This window comes from Scyliorhinus torazame, chromosome 2 (assembly GCF_047496885.1).
Source record: "Scyliorhinus torazame isolate Kashiwa2021f chromosome 2, sScyTor2.1, whole genome shotgun sequence".
Lineage (NCBI taxonomy): Eukaryota > Metazoa > Chordata > Chondrichthyes > Carcharhiniformes > Scyliorhinidae > Scyliorhinus > Scyliorhinus torazame.
In genome coordinates this window covers 97956006-97976675 of record NC_092708.1, presented here as the reverse complement: position 1 = coordinate 97976675, position 20670 = coordinate 97956006, and the positions used below count along the sequence as shown (strand labels likewise).

General features: G+C 48.9%; 1 protein-coding gene across 1 annotated transcript in view; it reads right to left on the bottom strand.

The window, feature by feature from the left end:
- The window catches only part of pla2r1 (phospholipase A2 receptor 1), a 211650-nt gene that overhangs the window by 72164 nt on the left and 118816 nt on the right, over positions 1-20670 (bottom strand). The window contains exons 13-19 of the mRNA XM_072474555.1: positions 19309-19454; positions 7713-7797; positions 5340-5472; positions 5199-5234; positions 3148-3320; positions 1678-1745; positions 1482-1585 (exon numbers count right to left, since the gene is read on the bottom strand). Of these exons, the coding sequence (XP_072330656.1) occupies positions 1482-1585; positions 1678-1745; positions 3148-3320; positions 5199-5234; positions 5340-5472; positions 7713-7797; positions 19309-19454 (745 nt within the window). The remainder of the gene's footprint in view (positions 1-1481; positions 1586-1677; positions 1746-3147; positions 3321-5198; positions 5235-5339; positions 5473-7712; positions 7798-19308; positions 19455-20670) is intronic.

Genomic DNA, 20670 nt, shown 5'->3' with positions numbered 1-20670 from the left:
CCCTCCAAGTCTGTACCGGTCATTCATAGATTATCATAGAATTTACAGTGCAGAAGGAGGCCATTCGGCCCATCGAGTCTTTACCGGCTCTTGGAAAGAGCACCCTACCCAAGGTCAACACCTCCACCCTATCCCCATAATCCAGTAACCCCACCCAACACTAAGGGCAATTTTGGACACTAAGGGCAATTTATCATGGCCAATCCACCTAACCTGCACATTTTTGAACTGTGGGAGGAAACCGGAGCACCCGGAGGAAACCCACGCACACACGGGGAGGACGTGCAGACTCCGCGCAGACAGCGACCCAAGCCGGAATCGAACCTGGGACCCTGGAGCTGTGAAGCAATTGTGCAATCCACAATGCTACCGTGCTGACCAACCTTGGTCAAAATCCTCAGCACTTCCATGTGCCGTATCTCTCTCTACCCATCCTATCCATGTGTTTGTCAAGATGCCTTTTGAACATCGTTAATGTATCTGCTTCCACAACCTCCCCTGGCAACACGTTCCAGGCACTCACTACCATCTGTGTAAAAAATCTGCCTCGCACATCTCCTCTAAACCTTGCCCCACGGACCTTAAACCGATGCCCCCTGGTGACTAACCCCTCCACCATGGGGAACAGTGCCTGCCCAGCCACTCTATTCATGCCCCTCATAATCTTGTAGACCTCTATCAGGTCACCCCTCAACCTCCGTCTTTCTAATGAAAACAGTCGGAGTCTATTTAGCCTCTTCGCATAGCTAACACCCTCCAGACCAGGCAACATTCTGGTAAACCTGCTCTGTACCCTCTCCAAAGCCTCCACATCCTTCTGGTAGTGTGGCGAGTAGAATTGTGCGCAATATTCCAAGTGCGGCCTTACCAAGGTTCTATACAACTCTAGCGTGACGCCAGTTTAAAAGCTCGATGCCCCATCCAATGAAGGCATGCAATCTGTAAGCTTTCTTGACTACCTTGTCCACTTGTGTTGCCACCTTCAAAGATCTGTGGACCTGCACGCCCAGATCTCTCTGACTTTCTGTATTCCAAAGAGTTTTGCCATTTAGGTATATTTCCCCTCTGTTAGACCTACCAAAATGCATTACCTCACATTAGTCCGGATTAAACTCCATTTCCATTTCTTTGCCCAAGTCTCCAACCTATCTTTGTCCTGCTGTATCTTCTGACAATCCTCAACACTATCTGGCACTCCACCAACCTTGGTGTTGTCCACAAACTTACTAATCAGACCAGCTACATTTCCTCTGTTTATGTACACTACAAACAACAGAGGTCCAGGCAGAGATCCCTGTGGAAAACCAGTGGTCACAACCTTCCATTCAGAAAACCATCCTTCTACTGCTACCCTTTGCCTTCTGTGACTGAGCCAGTTCTGTATCCATCTGACCACCGCACCTCTGATCCTGTGTGACTTCACCTTTAAATCCCAAATATTAATGTGACAAATTTAATGATTGGTATAATGGAATAATTACCTGTTTTTGATGACATGTAAACACATCTGCCACTATGTTTGGGCAAACGGCTTGGATAGTTGTCATCCCAGTTCTTGTAATACATTGATGAATCATCTATCCAGCTATATACAAATAAATCATTTAATAGAATAAATATCATTAATGATTGATTAATGACACTACTGGGAAATTTTTGGACATTGTCACTTCTTACCGAAATCCAGCTTTGGAATTTTCCGCATACAATCCAATCCACCACTTTTCCTGGCCATTTGTTAAAAGCTGTAGAACATTAAACATTTTATGAAAAACAAATGTATGAAAGGTGTCTTTTGCTACAAGCTGCAGATCATCACTTCAGAAAGAACTCTGAAATAAATGCCAGTGAAATACATATAGCCGGATGAACCAGTACTCAATAAGACCAATACAAGGCATTCATGCTGAAAAAGTCAACATACACTTCCAAGATTACAACTATTATGATATGTAAATAAATTAAAAGTGATTTTTTTTTCTGTTCCCTAATGGCTCAATGAGTTTATCACTTCAGTCGGTCAGTTGGACGAACTGAGCCATTGGAAGTCAGGGAAGACAGAAGTGATAGAGAAGCAGAAGTTTTGGACATTTTGAAGTTTAATTAGGATGGAACATTAATCTGGCAAGGGAGCATTGGAGAGGTTGAGCCTGCAGGTGATTAAGGCAGGCAAGAGGTTTTATTGGGGTTAAGGACCAATATGATGTTATAGTTCATGTGAAAATACGTAATTGAATATAGGCTTTGAAGCTCGGCATGATAATGTGCATTGTTGGTTCAGTCTAAACACCCAGGGCGTGGAGGAGCTGTGGGATTTGTGATGAAGAAATGGTTTTTAATGGTGGTGTATTGGTTCCATTCCAGCTACCATGCATTGTTTGGTAACACTTGAAAAAATAGTGCACCAGTCAGATTAATGTATTTTTGAAGATACTGCAAACTTCATTTCATTCAACAGAAATACATTTAAAAATCCAATATGTGAATAACCTGAATTAATAACTAGTCAGTTTTGGATAAATCAAAATTAATACTCATTCACTCTTTATTTTATGTCACATCGTTAACTGGTGACGTAAAAGATCCAAGTTTAAAGTTGGCCATATAATTTACATTCATATAATTTACGTTGCCGCTTTGCTGAACCTGATTGCAACCTAACAAAGAAAACAAAATGACACACGCCAACAAATTAGACCATTTAATGTCATCCATTCAGTGGCTCAGCCGCTTGTAACTGCAACATAAAGTGACTTATTATTAAGATGAAGGCAGCCATGTTTTCTGACTACGCCTGAATGAAGCAGATGAAATGTTCACAATCATCCTCTAGAGGGCCGAGAAGCAGTTTAATTTGCATTGATCTCAGAGTAGCTTTCTCAACCATTGCGAAACGCAACACCTTCCCAGTAGTTTGCAACTTTAAAACTGCATGAACACAAGCAACATGGCTACTGCCGCGGTGGAGCTGACCCTGTTATACAAATATTGATGTTTCTACAGCTGTGAGAGATATAGCCGGTATTACAGAACCACTTCAGAAAAAGTGCTTTCGCAATACAGACTCACTCCAGGAAGCGTTCTGATACCCGAGGTTGTTACTACTATGAAATCATCTCTATTGTGAAAGACTTCATCTTACTTTACCTTTTCTGTTCTCTTTTTAACAAAGTCCTGTTCTGTAGGTGTATTTATAGATGCCAAGTCGCTACCCATCAAGCTACAAGCCACAGCAGCTGCGAGCCACTTCCCCTCCGTCTCAAAAAACAAATATTCAGCTCCTTGAAAGAAGACCCAAGGTGCAAATGCAAATTGCTCTTCTGCACAGAGGAAACAATTCAGATTTCACATGAATAAAATTAAGCTATTAACAGACAACACTTTGTTCCCACCAGCATTTTAAAACTGACCCCATGATACAATTTGTAACCCATTTACAGACAAATATGGTTTAAAGCTTATTCTGCTAGACTTATGATGGGATAATAACACAGAAATCTAGTAATGATCTGACTGAGAGTACAAGTGGGCTATCTTCACATTAGTGCAGTGTCCAGGCTAAGTGCCATCAATATGTGAAATTTCGGAATAAAAAAAGAGAAAATTATTCACATGTAATGTTTCTTTTCTGGGCCTGGAGTTTCTTCCTCCCATCAGAGGAGGGGCAGGGCAGGTCGACAGCTTTGTGAATTTTTGCTATTTTCATAGTGGGGGTGGAGAGGGGTGGTCTCCTGGTGGGACCCTCACAATATGGTCCCAGTTTTGTTGGGACAATCCCGGTTTTTCATTCAATGTCCAGGTGTCCAGATAATTTGAATTTGCTTAAACTAGCTCAAATTCCCGGTTAGCTGCTTTTGCCTCTTTACATGAGCCAGATCAGTGAATTGGAGTCCCAAATTAATTTAAGGACACTGAAACTCAAGTTTTCTCTCCAGGATAGATTCATCAGCTCTTGTTGTAAAAGGGAGGAAAAAATCTGACCAGTCCTGCTTTTCACGGCAGCTACTTGCAGACTTAGCAAAAAGCAAGATCAAATTCAACCTTGGTTGGATCAGTGATTGTATGGGGATGATTAACTGAAATCACAGGCGGGATTCTCCGACCTCCCGCCGGGCCAGAGAATCGCCGGGGGGGCGGGGTGAATCCCGCCACCCCGATGCCGGCTGCCGAATTCTCCGGCGTCGGTTTTTTGGCGGGGGCGGGAATCACGTCGCGCCGGTCGGGGGCCGTTGGCAGTGGCCACCCCGGCGATTCTCCGCTCCACGATGGGCCGTGCGGTCGCCCATTTTCGGCCAGTCCCACCGGCGTAAATCAAACAAGGTCATTACCGGTGGAACCTGGCTCTGCGGAGTCCTTGGGGGGGCGCAGGGGGGATCTGGCCCCGGGGGGGGGGGCCATGGTGACCTGGCCAGCGATAGGGGCCCACCGATCTGCGGGTGGGTCTGTGCCATGGGGGCACTCTTTCCCTCCGCGCCGGCCGCTGTAACGGTCCGCCATGGCTGACACGGAGAAGAACCCCCCCTGCGCATGCGCTGGGATCACACCAGAACACGCTGGCACTCCCGTGCATGCACCAACTCGCGCCGTCCGGCGGAGGCCCTTCGCCGCCGGTTGGCACGGCGCCAACCCCGCCGGCGCCGGCCTAGCCCCTGGAGGTGCAGAGGATTCCGCACCTTCTGGGCAGCCCAACGCCGGAATGGTTCACGCCACTCCTCAGCGCCGGTACGGCCCGCCCCGCCGGATAGCGGAGAATCCCGGCCCACATTCTTCATGAAATATAGGCTGGAATTCTCTGGCTGTTAGGATTCTCTTTTCCCACTGGCAGCACATCCCCACCGTGAGTTTCCCGGCGGCGTAGGGTGGCTTCAATGGGAAATCCCATTGACAAGGGGCAGGAAGAGACAATCCTGCCGCTAGCGAACGGCTCACTGCCGAGAAACACGCGGCTGGGGGACCGGAGAATCCCGTCCATATATTGCGTTGCTTTACAGGCAACTATTCTTTGCATTTACTGCTGAAATGTAATTAGCGGGAGGGATTTTCCGGCCTTGTCTGTGAAGGGGACCCGTTGCGAACAAGAACATAAAATGTGGCGTTTCCAACCAAAACTCCATTCCCTCTCAATGGCACTGTAAAAACCGAGCCACGAACAAATACGGAAGATTTTGGTCAGTGTGCTTATTGTTAGTTTTGCTTACCATCAATGTACCAATCTGGTTTTTTCAATTCAGCTCCTAAACAAAAAAAAAAAATCAATTAAATGTACACTTCACATATCCCATTGGGAGGTAAAATGATAATTGCTAACTCTTTCACATTGATCAAAAAAGCAATTTCACCTTTAGACATTTTGCAAACCCATCCCAGCTTTTCATCACATCGGAAAGGCGCAATGGTTTTGTCAAATTTGTATGCAGCACAGATTCTGACATCATCATCTTTGTCTTTGTCAAGCGAAAACAAAGAAACAACCTAGAGAACAAGGGATCATATAATGGCTTAGTTTCTCATGTCAACTTCCTGCTGGACAATCTGAGAAGTTTGTTTCTTTTCAGATACTCCTAATTTTTGGTTCAAATTGAATGAATTATTTATTTGACTTGTTCAGTAATGATTTATTGCCCATTTTGTGAAAGATGCAAGCATAATGATGTACTATAAATAGAATTATTATTAATCCAGTTTTCTGCAGCTTTTACTGTCAAGAATATACATTCAATGAAATGGTTTATAGCTATCTAAAGGATTGAAATTATGAAATAGCTCATCCTTTTTTATCAAATTTCTGATAATAAATTAAGGAGATGAAAGAATGTTTATATAAAAATGAGGCCAGTAAAATTCACTGGCATGATTTTTCCACCGCCTTGCGCCCGGCACCAATCTGGGCACACCACGGGGAGGCCCAAATGCGGTGCCTAGCACGATCTTGATTAGGTCCTCGCTGGGCCCACATGCGATACGTCATGGGTCCCGCCCTTGATGTTTTTTCTTCCAAGTGCGGCACTATATGATGGCAGCTTCAACGTCGCTTTTGCCGCCCACTATTGTCCTTTGCCAATTTCTGGGAAAATCTCGCCTTTTCTGTTTGAAAGAATTTCATTCCTTTAAAAGCTCTACTCCTCTTCTTCTGTCCTCTTTTGAGAGCTCTACTCTTTGAAATTTGACTCCCATTCCTTTTGGAAGCCCCACAACCCGATCTGTGTTTCCGTTTGAAAATGTTGCTCCTTGCCTATTTGTAAGAACTGGCCAGCTGGCACCCTCTCACCTTGCCCAATCGTCCTTATATGGGGTGTAGCTCCAATGCTGTAAGAACGTATAACAAGTAGAAGACGGAAGAGTATGAGAGAACAAGACAAAAGGTAATTAAAAAGAAAGTGAATTAAAATTAAAAGGGATGGGGAAAGAAAGAAAAATAGAGGAGAGAAAAGCAGGGAACATGAAAACAGATAAAAACAAGACAGAGCAGGTGAAATAAACATGGGAAAGAGAAAATAAAAGACAAAAGGGGAGAAAAGAGAGGAAAAAACTAAAGTAGAGAACAATAAATAAATAAACAGAGAGTGAGAGAGAAAGAGAGACAGCATGAGAGAGGCAGAATTAGGGTTCTAGAGATTGAAGTGAAAGATTTGTCTTATCACTACCTGAAACAGGGCACATGTGGAGTTGACTTCTTTGGTGGGGCCTTATTTAAAACATTTTGAGAAACAGTAAAAAAAAATCCATCCTTTCATTAAGTATGGAAAAGATTGGAAAGCCTTGCTACAGATGAGTAGCAGGCGAAACAGAGAGAAAGGTTACATTTCTAAACTTATATTACTGAAGAGCAACCACATCAACACAGTAATCACTAAGCTCTGATGGAAGATTTTTGACCTGAAACGTTAACTCTGGTTCCCTCTCCACAAATGCTGCCTGATCTATTGAGCATTTCTAGCAAAGTACTTTTATTACAGTAATTAATATGATGTAGGAAGTGATCAGTGAATGGACTGTCAAGCAGAAAAAAAATTGGGTTCCATAGTGACATCTTGATCTGGAGAAAATATGTGGAATAGGTTTTGAGCAAGAACCACATTCACAAGGCACTGTAAAAGGGGAAACAGCACCATCAGGAATATCAGTGCAGTGCGTCAGGGTGGTGCAGTGGTTAGCACTGCTGCCTCACAGCGCCAAGGAACCGGGTTTGATCCCGGCCCCGGGTCACTGTCCATGTGGAGTTTGCACATTCTCCCTGTGTCTTTGTGGGTCTCATTCCCACAACCCAAAAGATGTGCAGGGTAAGTGGATTGGCTACACTAAATTGCCCCTCAATTGGAAAAAAATAATTGGGTACTCCAGATATATATAAAAAAAGGAATATCAATGCAAACATTACATTAAAATATTATGCTGCATTTCATTCTGAAGCAGTTCTATATGGTTTTGAGGATACGAAAGAAACATTTTAGATAAATTCAAGCTCTTTCTTTCAGCTGTCAACTTTTTTGTTGTTCTCTTCCCGAGCTGTCTGCTTCTATTTCATGTTTCCAGTGTTGTTGGGTTATTTTTTAAATCACTATTCCTTGGAATAAAGAAATAAAATTCTGGTAGGATCAATCATTGTTCAAACGTCTCCATGCATGCAGAGTAGTAAAAAATGGATGCAATGTAAATTAACTGGAAATATGCTGGAAATTTAAATGGCCTATAAATCATTTAGAATTACTTACTGCACTGCCATCACTCCAAGCCCAGGAGCCAGCAGAAGCAGGATTTCTTTTGCTAAACCCAATCCAGAACCATCTTTCTTCTTCCCTGGAATATAAAAAAAATTTGAGACTGACATTTTCCCCAGTTCATTTTATTTGCACTGTACTGCTCTAAAAAAATCTTGGTGCCTTGCCTCTGGAATTGATATTCAGCAGCCCTCAGCCCATTCAAATGCAGACTGGATGATGGCTTTACAGAGCACCTTTGGTCTGTCCACAAGCAGGACCCAGACCTCCCTGTTGCTTGACATTTCAACTCACTATCCTGTTCTCACGTCCACATGTCCATCCTTGGCCTGCTGCCATGTTCCAGTGAAGCCCAGCGCATACTGGAGCAACAGCAGCTCATCTCCCAATTAGGCATGTTACAGCCATCCATTCTTAACACGGAGTTCAATAACTTCTCTCTTCCACTTTCGTCCATTTTTTATTTTGAACAATTTATTTTCATTTTTTCCATCGATCGTTTTTTCCATCACCATTGTGCCCCTCCCCCCATCCCACTCCACTCGGGCCATCTGTTCCCTGTTGCAAGTTGTCCTTTGACACACTGCTTACCCTTGTTCTGCCGTTAATCCAGTCTTAGAATCATAGAATCCCTACAGTGCAGAAGGCCATTCGGCCCATTGAATCTGCACCAACCCTTCGAATGAGCACTCTACCCATTTCCAGCCCCATGACCCCATAACCTAACCTGCACATCTCTGGACACCAAGAGGCAATTTAGCATGGCCGATCCACCTAACCCGCACATCTTTGGATTGTGGGAGGAAACCGGAGCTCCCGGAGGAAACCCGGGCACGATTCTCCGCTCCCGCACCGGTTGGGAGAATCGCCTGGCGCACCATTTTTCCACGCGACGCCGGTCCAACGCCCTCCCGCAATTCACCCAAGCGGCGAGATCGGCCCCGTCGTGTTCTGCACGGCGCAGGCCGGAGAATCGCCTGAGACACCCAAAATGGCGATTCTCCGCTATCCCCGCTATTCTCCGGCCCGGATGGGCCTAAGTCCCGACGGCGTGACCCCAGTTCACGCCATCGCCGTTCACACCTGGTAAATAAAGTCGTCAGCCAGTCGTGCTGGCTGACGCTGAGCAGCGAGGTGAGGAGTGGACTTTCCCGGAGCTCCTGCAGCCCGGGTCGGCTTCCCCGAGAACGCTGTGGCCAAGGGGGGGGGGTGGGAGGGGGGTGAGGGAGAGTGTGGAGGTGGGAGGGAGGGAGGGAGTGGAGGTGGGGGGGGGGAGGGAGGGAGTGGAAGTGGGGGGGGGAGGGGGGGAGGGGGGGAGGGAGTGGAGGTGGGAGGGCGGGAGTGGAGGTGGGGGGGAGGGAGGGAGTGGAGGTGGGGGGGAGGGAGGGAGTGGAGGTGGGGGGGAGGGAGGGAGTGGAGGTGGGAGGGGTGAGGGAGAGTGTGGATGGTGTCATCCATCCGCGAATGCCACTTGTCAACCGCCCTGATATTGCAGGACGGTGACGAGGACACGGCCGCAGGTTGCCGTGTGGCTGATGGGCACAGGTGACTGGCACACTGGTGAGGAGGACGGTGTGAACTGACTGTTGGACGCAGACAGTGACCAGGTGTCAGGCTGGCTGCGTATCTGCAGCGCGACCAGGCCACCGGGGCACACAGGGATCCCATGCAACCCGGCTGTCGAGGTGTGGAAGAACCTCAGTGTAACATGTTGTTTCTCTGCCCCCCACCACACTCCTGCAGGTCACCATGTATGCCAACCAGACAGCGATGTTCACTGCCGTGGTTGGAGCCGCAGCAGTGCAGGTGGCCATCCGACAGCGTAGACTGCGACGGCCCACATTGGCTGCAGATGCAGCAGAGGGGATGGCCGCGGAGTGGCCCATCGTCGCCGCGCAGGCCGCAGGCGCTCAGGGCCGGAATGTACAGGGGGATGCCGAGGGGAACATTGACCCCCAGACGGCGAGGAATGCACAGGAAGCGGGCACTGATATCGAAGTGCTTGGTGGGGGGGGGGGGCGTAGGAGGCGGAGGAGGAGGAGCCACTGATGCTGGTGCTAGGGCACCACAGGCGCCCACCAAGGCCTAGGGTGTACCGTGACAGAATGTCGTTCGAGGCCCTACCGGACATTACATGCAGAAGGAGACTACGATTCAGCAGGGAGACGGTCTCACATATATGCCACCTCGTGACGCACCTCGCACCACTTGGAATGGGTGGAGGACACGCTATACCAGTCTCCGTCAAGGTGACGGTGGCCCTAAACCTTTACGCTACCGGTTCCTTCCAGGCGCCGAGCGGGGACCTATCCGGGACCTCACAGGCATCAGGGCCGTGACCGACGCCTTGTATGCCATCGCGGACAAGTACATTAAATTCCCCGAAGACCAAGCACAACAGGAAGCACGGGCACGTGGATTCGCCAAGATGGCCGGGATACCGATGGTCCAGGGTGTCATCGATGGTGTGCACGTCCCCATGCGCCCAACTGCAGACAACAGGGAAGTGTTCATGAACAGGAAGGGCGCATACTCCATGAACATTCAGGTGGTGTGCGACCCCCACATGAAGATCATGCACGTGTGTGCAAGGTTCCCCGGGAGTGTGCATGACGCCTACATACTGGCACAGTCACTCATCCCTGCAATGTTCGAGGGATGCCCCCCCCGGCTGAGGGGCTGGTTGCTGGGCGACAGGGGCTATCCGTTGAGGTCATGGCTGATGACGCCAATACGGAGGCCTCAGACCAACGCGGAGAGCCTATACAACGAGGCCCATACAGCAACCAGGGGTGTAGTGGAGCGGTGCTTCGGCCTGCTGAAGATGCGATTCAGATGCCTAGACCGCTCCGGAGGGGCCCTGCAGTACCGGCCCGATAGGGTCGGTCGCATCGTTGTGGTCTGCTGTGCGCTGCACAACATTGCCATGCAGAGGGGAGATGCCCTGGTGGAGGAGTCGGAGGGAGGACCCGACGGCACCGGAGCTAACGCAAACGAGGGGGATGGGGAAGAGGAGATTGAGGAGGATGGCGTGCATCAAGGTGGGGGGAGGGGTGCAGGACACAGACACTGCCCGGGTGCTGGTTACGTCCAGGAGGCTGCACGACGGCACCGTCGAGGACAGCGGGCACGCGACGCATTGGTGGCCGCACGGTTCACGCACGGTGGGGGAGGGATTCGCTGAACACTGCCACTTGCACCACCAGTCCTGCACACGGGCACCACGCTGCACCCCCCCCCACTAATTCCACATCACCTTACCACTGCAGCACTACGGGATTGCACAACATTGATGATTGTGTAAGCGGGTGTGATCAGTGCCATGTTGAATGATGACAGCCTGCTCTGCGATGAGCTGTGAGCTCAGATTCGCCAGCCAAGGTCTGACCCATGGCTATAGCTGAACCATGCACTCCAGTGGTCACAGCCTTTGTAACGGACACTTCATCACGTGCCCATGTGGGGTAGCTGGCGTCTGAGTGCCGAGGACTACGGTGTCCGATTTTGGGAGACAGGGGGGAAAGGGACAGCACATCCGGCACCGACGTTGAACTGCTCGTTAACCCCAGCGCCACTCGGTCACCCTCACAAGCCCCCTGGCACCGGACATAGCACAGAGTCTTACAAGTTAAGTGCAACAGTGAGTTTATTTGTGACATTCACATACAGATGCCCTACCCCCTACAACTAAACTGTGCCCTACACCCGTGCCAACTTATGTGCCTAACTTCTTTGCCTTATGGGCCCTACCACTACGTCTAGGTGTCTCCCCAGATGGTACAGTGGGAGTGGAGGCGGACTGCTGAGAATCACGCCCTGCGACATGGCTCCCCATCGGCACACGTTTCCTGTGGCGGCCCGGCCTCGATGGGCCAGGCCGCTTGGCGGGCGTGCTGGATGGTGTGGTGCCACCCTGTCCTGCCCGCAGCTCACCAGATGCGCCAGGGACGGAACGCGGGGAGGCCGAGTGTACCGGAACGTCCCTTGCTGGAGGTAATGGGACGGGCCCCAGAATCTCCTCCTCCCTCGGGGAGCCCGGTGGCCCCCGGGCCTCACTGTGGGATGGAGGTGCAATCGGAGACATGCCCCATCGCACCACCGACACCTGGCGCTGCCAGTCCTAGAGGCCTGCAGCGGTATCGACCACGGTCCGAATGTTCGCAGAGACGGAGCCCAGGGAGTGCGACATTCCTGCCAGGGACAGTGCTATCTCTACCTGTGAGTGCGCGACGCCATCCATCACGTGCGCCAGGCGGTCAATGCTCTCCGCGACTGACTGCTGGGACTGTGCCATCGCCTGCTGGGACCAGGCCATGGCATGGTGAAACTCGGCCAGGGCCCGGAGAGCGGCGGCAATGTCCTGTTGGCTCTGTGAGATGGCTGCCTGTGAGAGGGCAGCTGTCTCCTGGGTCTTGGATGACGCATGCACGTGAAGCCCAACGCCTTGCAGAACCTGACCAATGGCCGATACCGTTTCACCCATTGCCTCCACCGCGGACGCCACCCGTGCGGTGTCGGCCTGGGTAGCTGCGATGAGCGGCACCACTCCCTGCTCCTGGACGCGAATGGACTCCTCCAACTGCATGTGCAGGTCCTGGAAGATGGCCTTCATCCAGTTATTCAGTCCCTGGGTGTCCACATGCATCGGGTGTCCGGGTGGGTCAAGTACATCCAGGAACCCGGGAGCCGTCTGGGCGGCAGCTGTTTGCTGGGCCTGGGCTGCCCTCCCACCATCCAGCCCCTTGGCTGTTCCAAACTCCACCTGCTGTACTGGCTCGGCTGTGTGGTGCGCACTAGACCGTGACCCGGGAGCCTCATCACTTATCTGCCCAACCGAGGTGAGTGTCTCTGCGATGGTGGATGGTGTGCATGACAGCAGTGCCGCTAGCTCGAGGTCATCGTCCGTTAGGAAGTCTGGTGTGTACTGGTCCCCCTCATGGCCCGGCGCAGGGTGCTTGCGGCCCATGTCATGTCGCCCTCCAGGTGAATCCGTGGACTGTGTGGCCGTCCTCTGTGCGTCACCGTCCACTGTCCCCGTCCTGTCCCCGTCACTGTCGTGGCTCATGGCCCTACCTTCGGGCAATGCACGGCCATAACTTTCGTCACTGTCCGTCCTGTGCCCCTCAGTATTGTCTCTGTCCGTCCTCTGTGCGTCCCCGTCCAGCGTCCCAGACTGAGAGGGTGGCACTCCTGTCCAACCGACTGCCACCCTCTGGCATGCGTCCCTGGGTACGCTTGAGGTTGGAGATGGTCGACTGTGTCTTGGCCGAGATGACCCTGGACGTTCGGCGGCTGGCCCTGGGGAACACAACGATATGGGGTTCGTTAGACACGCTGGGCCGGGTGTATGGTGTTGGTGGGGGCAGTGTGTGAGGGGGGGGGAAGGGGATCGGGGGTGCAGTGGCCAGAGTGTATGGGGGGGAGGGGATCGAGGGTGCAGTGGCCAGAGTGTGAGGGGGGAGGGGATCGAGGGTGCAGATGTCAGTGTGAGAGGGAGGGGATCGGGGATGCAGTGGCCAGAGTGTGAGGGGGGCGATGACGAGTTGGGGGTGGGGGGTGGGGGGGGGGGGGGTGGTGAGGACATTCAGGGTTGTCTCACTTGCTTCTGCGCCTCCGACCTGGCATATCGCGACCTCCCGGGTGGCGGATCCCCCAGCGAGGTCCAGGGCCCTCTGCTCATGAACGTTTAGGGGGTGCAGTACAGGAGAACCCCCTCCCCCTCTGGTCCTTCGGTTTTCTACCTCATCGAGGAGGGTGTCCAGGTCCGTGTCCCGGAACCTCGGTGCGGCTCGTCGGGACTCAGCCATCTCTCCTCCTCCTATTCCTCCGGGGTCCTTCCGTGCACGGATCGCGCCATTTATGGCACAGCGCTGCGTCATTCAGGCGTCGCGCGCTTACGACGCTGCTTTCACACCACGCCTCCCGAGTTCTTCCCGGCCCCGCTCCTAGCCCATTTTCGGGCCTTGAATCGATTGCGATCGGGGCCATTTCGCGCCGTCGTGAACCTCGGCGCCGTTCACGACGGCGTGGGCACTTAGTCGCGGGGGCAGAGAATTGCGCCCCCAAGCAGTCACCAGGAGAATGTGCAAACTCCACACAAACAGTGACTCAAGGCTGAAACTGAACCGGGGTCGCTGGCACTGTGAGGCAGCAGTGATAACCACTGTGCCACTGTGGGGCCCCATTCATTCTGATCTTTTAATGTGCCACTACCAGCACCTTTCTTAGTCACAATCACCACCATTTCATTCCCTTTGTCCTTTAGTCCATGTCATATTTGTCAATCTTCACTTATCGCTGGCCCTTTATCCAGCCAGTCCCAATGCTCCCCACATCCCCACAAAATAAAATATAACATAAAATATAAATCTTATCCTATCACATCCTATTTTCAGTTCTTTCTAGCTTTGACAAAGAGTCATCCAGATTGTAAATATTAGCTTTTCTCTCCACAGATGCTGTCAGACCTGCTGAGAGTGTCCAGCATTTTCTGTTTTTGTTTCAGATTCCAGCATCTGCAGTAATTTGCTTTTATCTTAGTGCATTATAATGATATGAGAATGACACATGGGCAACATTTTGATATGTTCCTGTCAGGAACTATTAACTTTAAAGAAGAAATCCAAACTCCCAGCAATATACTGGCAGAACTATGCTGCATAATTTCATGTTTTTTGCCAAAAAACAGATGTTGCACAAATAAGGGGAAATTAAAGAAGCAAGCACCATTAACTTAACTCTACAGCTTATAATAACTTAAGCTATAAACTCAGTTCAACATTTTACTTCAGTGCAGGAAATGGGACCAGATGCGGCCTTGGCAGGACGTTCCCCGCTGAGGTCCCAGATTGCAACAAAGCCCCATTAGATAGCGTGGTAAAACACTCAGCTAAACACACTCGACAGTGACTATTGCAATTTGGTAGATTAGACCGAAGTCTCACCTTCGAGAGCTGCTGGTCAATCTGATTTGCCACTGCTCTGTAGTCTCAGCACGCCAGAATTGAGCACTGGCCATTGCTAGGACTACAGCCAGTCCCCGAGGAAGAAGAATCATGAAACCTGGACTCAGATGTAAGTCCATTTGGCCTGGCTTGGCGAGCAGGATGATGGGGATACGAAGCTGAGTTAGAGAGGCCAGAGGAGAGGTTAAAGGCTGGGAACAGTATAGCCCTAAAGGAGGTATCTCCCTCTTGCCTGACAGAAGCTCATGCAGTGAAAGCTGCATCCCTCTGTCTTCCCTTGCCACATGTCAAAATAGCGACAGAGGCAGAATGAGGCCCTGAAGTGGCCAGCGTAAAATGGGAGACAGGTTGGGGTGGAAGGCAGTGGAAAGGTCACCAGCTTTAGTTCACAAACTCCCTGCCTTCAAATACACCAGTGGGGAGGGGTAAAATCCAGCCCCTTGATTCTGGGGAACACTATGAATAAATCCAATTTCCAACAAAGACGTACAATGCTACCTCCACAACAAGCACGATTACAAACCTTAAAGCAAAGCTCTGCTGTTTATGATCTTATCTTTCTAGCTTTGACCACAAAGTCAACATGGCCCCAACCTTTGATTGCTAATTACCTTAATTTTGTTTACCATTGAACTTACCTGTACATTGAAAAGTTCCAATCTCTAAACTAAATGTTATATTCCTAAAATGTAAGGATTATGAAGCAGATTTTTGCAATTATATCATTTAGTTCCTAACATTTTTACCAGGGCAACATATGTCCTGGCATACAATGTTGCTATGGCATTTGGCAGTGATTTAAATAGTCTGATGGGAGTACTATTGATAGAAGGCCAATTGACGTCTACCTCATTTTCTTTTCAAAGTAAATAATTTTCTTCTGGAGGCAAGTTATGTTGTTGCATATTTCTCATGCCCACAGCAATTAATTCCCACCCTCCTCTGCTGGGAGACCACTAAAGATATTAAAATAAGGCTGGTTCCAAGAAATCAGCCGAGACAGAATCATAGAATAATGCAGCACAGAAGAAGCCCTTCGGCCCATCGAGTCTGCACCGATGCATGAAAAACACCTGACCTGACCCCATTTGCCAGCACATGGCCTTGAATGTTAGGATGTGCCAAGTGCTCATTCAGGTACTTTTTAAAGGATGTGAGGCAACCCACCTCCACCACCCTCCCAGACAGTGCATTCCAGACCGTCACCATCCTCTCGGTAAAGAGGATTTTCCTCAAATCTCCCCTGAACCTCCTGCTCCCGACCTTGAACTTGTGTCTCCTCGTAACCGACCCTTCAACTAAGGATAACAGCTGCTCCCTATCCAGGCTCCTCATAATCTTGTACATCTTGATCAGGTCACCCCTCAATCTTCTCCGCTCCAGCGAAAACAACCCAAGCCTATCCAACCTCTCTTCATAACTTAAGTGTTCCATCCCAGGCAACATCCTAATGAATCGCCTCTGCACTCTCTCCAGTGCAATCACATAATGTAGCGACCAGAATTGCACACTGTACACCAGCTGTGGGCTCACCAATGTTCTATATAACTCCAACATGACTCCCTTGCTTTTGTAATCTATGCTTCGATTGATAAAGGCAAGTGTACCATATGCCTTTTTCATCACCCTATTTACCTGCCCTTCTGCCTTCAGACGTCTATGGACAAATACTCCAAGGTTCCTTTGTTCCTCAGAACATCCCATTCATCGAATACTTCCTTGTCACAATACTCCTTCCGAAGGGCATCACTTCACACTTTTCAGAGTTAAATTCCATCTGCCATTTTGCTGCCCATTTGACCATCCCATCTATATTTTCCTGTAACCCAAGACATTCAACCTCACTGTTAACCACCCAGCCAATCTGTGTCATCCGCAAACTTACTGATCCTACCATCCACATAGTCGTCTATGTCATTTATATAAATGACAAATAGGGGACTGTAGAAGCTAGCTATTTTCCAACACACCTGCTAGGTAAAATAGGTAAAAATGATAGGTAAAAGATAGCTATTTAGCATTAAGCCCCTAGTCTATTAAATACCCATTTTAAAACTCACTCAACCTCAGGTCATTTCAAAACACATATTCAGCATAATTCATTTCAAAACAACACAGAAACAGCATAATTCATTATAGATTAAAACAGCATTCTTATTCAGCTAACAAATACATTTGCTAGATAATATGCCACTAAGCAGTCCAAGGACAGGGCAGCTCCATGACAACAGCATAGCAATGGTACACCAACCTAAAGGAGCCATTGTCCTAACAGTCAAGTCAGCAAGAATCCAGTTTAAGCCGCTTGCGATAACGGCACCAAATCGCATTCCATAACACATATAAGAATTCATTTATGAAACATTTCAAGTTAATATTGCACATTAAAGACAGACAGCTCACCGTCAAATCAAACTTATTTGATTCTAACCCAAACCAATTAGGATTACATAGGGGTGTAGATAGATGGCTAAAGACTGATATGATTTAGTATAACCATGATAGATCGTACGGCCATTTTTCATTCATGAATCATCACCCCATCATGAACTCGAACGGGGTGCGTGATGACAGACATCAGCATTACGACTTGCATAGTGGTACACATTAGTCATCTGTGTAATGTTACTGCTTGCATGAGCATTGGAGTTCAGTTCTTGGAGCCAACACTTCCAAAGGGTTAAAGAACTTGACTCCAATCAGTGGCACTGATGTTTAACTCTGCAGATTTTATTGGCACAATAGATTAGTCAAGGAATGATGTGGTAGTATTTCAGGCTACCACTGACTGCCTCTTGTGGCAGACGAGGCATAGCTGGTTCAAGTGAAGCCTGAAATTAGCATGACAAGCATATCCCTAGAGGGCACCCTCATTATCCTGGGTCTCAAGGGATGCAGAGTCGCCAAACCTTCCATCAATCACACCCATCCCCCCAACACTAATTTTTCGCAATGAAACTCCACTGAAAAGTGGATTTGAACTTCCATGCAGCTGAATGCCTTTGTCCATACAGTGCCGCCTGAGTATGGGGTTCAACTTACATTGCAGTCGGTGGATGGCATGGCACTGCAGCCTCACGGCGCTGAGGACACGGGTTCAATCCCGGCCCCAGGTCACTGCCTGTGTGGTGTTTGCACATTCACCCCATGTCTACCTGGGTCTCACCCCCACAACCCACAGATGTGCTGGGTAGGTGGATTGTCCATGCTAAATTACCTCTTAATTGGAAAAAAATGAAGTAAAATGAAATAATTGGGCACTCTTAAATTTATGAAAAAAACAAACACTGCAGTCATCCTCCCCCTAGTGAGAGGGTCTTCATGCCTCATGGTGCAGGGATGCAACACACTTCCTGAGTCTCCGACTTTGCCCTTACAGTCTGGCCTTTCATGGACCCCACCCTCACAGTGAGCCCCAGTTGCTGACCCTCTGTATTCTCCTCCCGCCACACACTTTCCAGCTCCCACTAAGGAAGGGCACTCCCTTGGTGCTGATTTGAACACGGGCCCAGCAAGGAGCACATGGAAAACGATGCCTACATGCCAGTCTTCAGACCCCCTTAAAGCAAAGGGTGCACCGACTGAACCCCACCCCCAGCCCCAAGTTGAATTTATCAGTATCCCCTGCATTCTCTCCAGTGCACTCTGAGCATTTAAACAGCCTGGAGGGTATTGGCTGACTGAGAGATCACATCCAAAATCGCTCAAAGGTGAGGTCGCCATATACATGTTTAGATAAACCTGATGTAAATGGCACCATTGTGACTCGGGTAAATGCTGAATATTCAATGGTGGTGGTGGTGGTGGTGGTGGTGGTGGGGGGGGGGGGGGGGGGCAAGTTCCGGGGCTAGTGCTCACTAATGACATGCTAATGTATTAAAATGAGGCTCTGGGCTCTTGTGGCATATTTCACATTACTCCACCTGCGAGGGGGTTTGAAAATTGGAAGTCGAGATCCCGGCAAAGAGAATCATGACGCAGGGATTCTCGCCAAATCAAGCTCAATAATCATTATGTGGGTGAAAACTGAATAAGGAAGAATCCATAATTCTTCTTTCAAATAACAGGGTATCCGTTATCAAAAATAATTACCTAAAGAAAATTTAATTACCACAAATTAAAACTGTTCTGTCAACTAAAGTTGCAATAGTCCTCTTTCACAAATCAGTTTAGAGTTAAGCCTTTATGGAGAGACAATTATTTGTAAATTAATTTTATCACTGAATTAGCATGAGTTGTGGTGTAGTTCGTTAAAGGAAATTCCACAACTATCAATTTTGCGAAATTCATAAAATGCAACTCTCTCTCATATATGCAAATGAAATGATTAAATGCAAAGTTGTCCAAAAGCAAAATACAGCAGATGCTGGAAATAAGAACAGATAATGCTGGGCATGCTCAGAAGGTCAGGCAGCATCTGTGGACTGAAAATGAGAGACAACATTTCAGGTCAATTAACTTTTGGCAGAACTGTCTAAAGGTCGTCAATGAAAAACATCAACTCCGATACTCTCTGAACAGATGCTGCCTGAACCAAATATAAATTATGTTCTGACTGACAAAAAAATCTAATAAAGAATAACTGAATTTCTATATTTCATTCAAAAATAACACTTCATGTTTACCTGGCAAACATCCATCCCAAAATTTCATTCAGAAAAACTTCCTCACTGTAGTGACTGAAACTTGCAAGATGGGCTCCAAATGCTTGACAGAATTCTTCTGCTTCTTCCCAAGTTCTCTTCTTTAACACTTTCTCATGATGAAATATCTTTGAACAGAAATTGGACACAAAAAAAGATCACAGACCATTGTCAGACATGCCACAACTTTAGTCTTGCCACAAAACTGCAATGGATGCCTTTGTGGCTGACTTTATCTTCAAGATGTGGGGGATGCTGGCAAACCCACATTTATTGCCTATCCCACAATGTCCCTAAGAAGATGTCACTTAGTATTCTCCTGCATTGTGGCAGTTCCCAAATTCCCTATCCATCCTCTTCTCCATTGCTGCTCATCTCCCCCCTTCTTTTTCTTCTTTCCACTTACTATCCGTTTTCTTTTCTTTTCCTCAATTGCCCTTCCCCATCCTTCCTCCCCCACCCCTAGAGTTTGCTGAAGATACCCTTCATCAATTCCCTCTGATAACTTGAAGCACCATGGCAGAAGAAACCTAATAAAATTAATTGTACAAATATAGCCAAATTAAACTTAGTTTCCTAATACAGAGGTGATATACCTTCAATTCACCACGAGGCCGAGAGAGCGAGTGAACATAAGGCTTTATTAGTCGTGAACTTGCCTAGCCAGAGTCGGTTGTGCAGATGAGTGACACCCGCAGGTGGCCGGGTTATATATAGCCCCGGTGAGGGCGGAGCCAGAGGCGGAGCCCACTGGGGTTACAGTACCTGGAAGCAGCTCGTATCACCAGTTCCAGGTCATAGGTAACATTAGGTGGATACAATGGTTACAGTGTCATGCATTATGGGGAATACATTCACCACATTCACCCCCTGTTAAAAAATCAAGACCAGCGAGGATGACGTGGGGTCATTACATATTCAGTCTCTCTGGAGGCCGGATCGTTCTCTTCAACCTCCTCAGCTCTGGCGGTGCGGCGGGCACGGTTGTTGCAGGTAGTGACTCCAGGGGCATTGTGTCTGGAGCTGGAGCCTCAGTCCGGCGAGTCGGGGTGTGGGGGTAATCAGGGGGGTGGGTGGCAGCAGTGTCGGCGCGGGACAGTACAGGAGACCCGGGGGGCGTACGGGGCGCTGGGGGTGGGGGCGGGTAGCGGGGGGTGGTGCATTGGCAGGGGAACCAGCTGGTGCAAGGTCTCATAGGGAGACCATATCTTGCCGTCCGTCCTGGTGCGCGATGTAGGCGTACTGGGGGTTGGCATGGAGCAGCTGGACCCTCTCGACCAGCGGGTCGGTCTTATGGCTCCTCATGTGGCTCCGGGGAAGGACACTCATCTCGACTGATGAGTG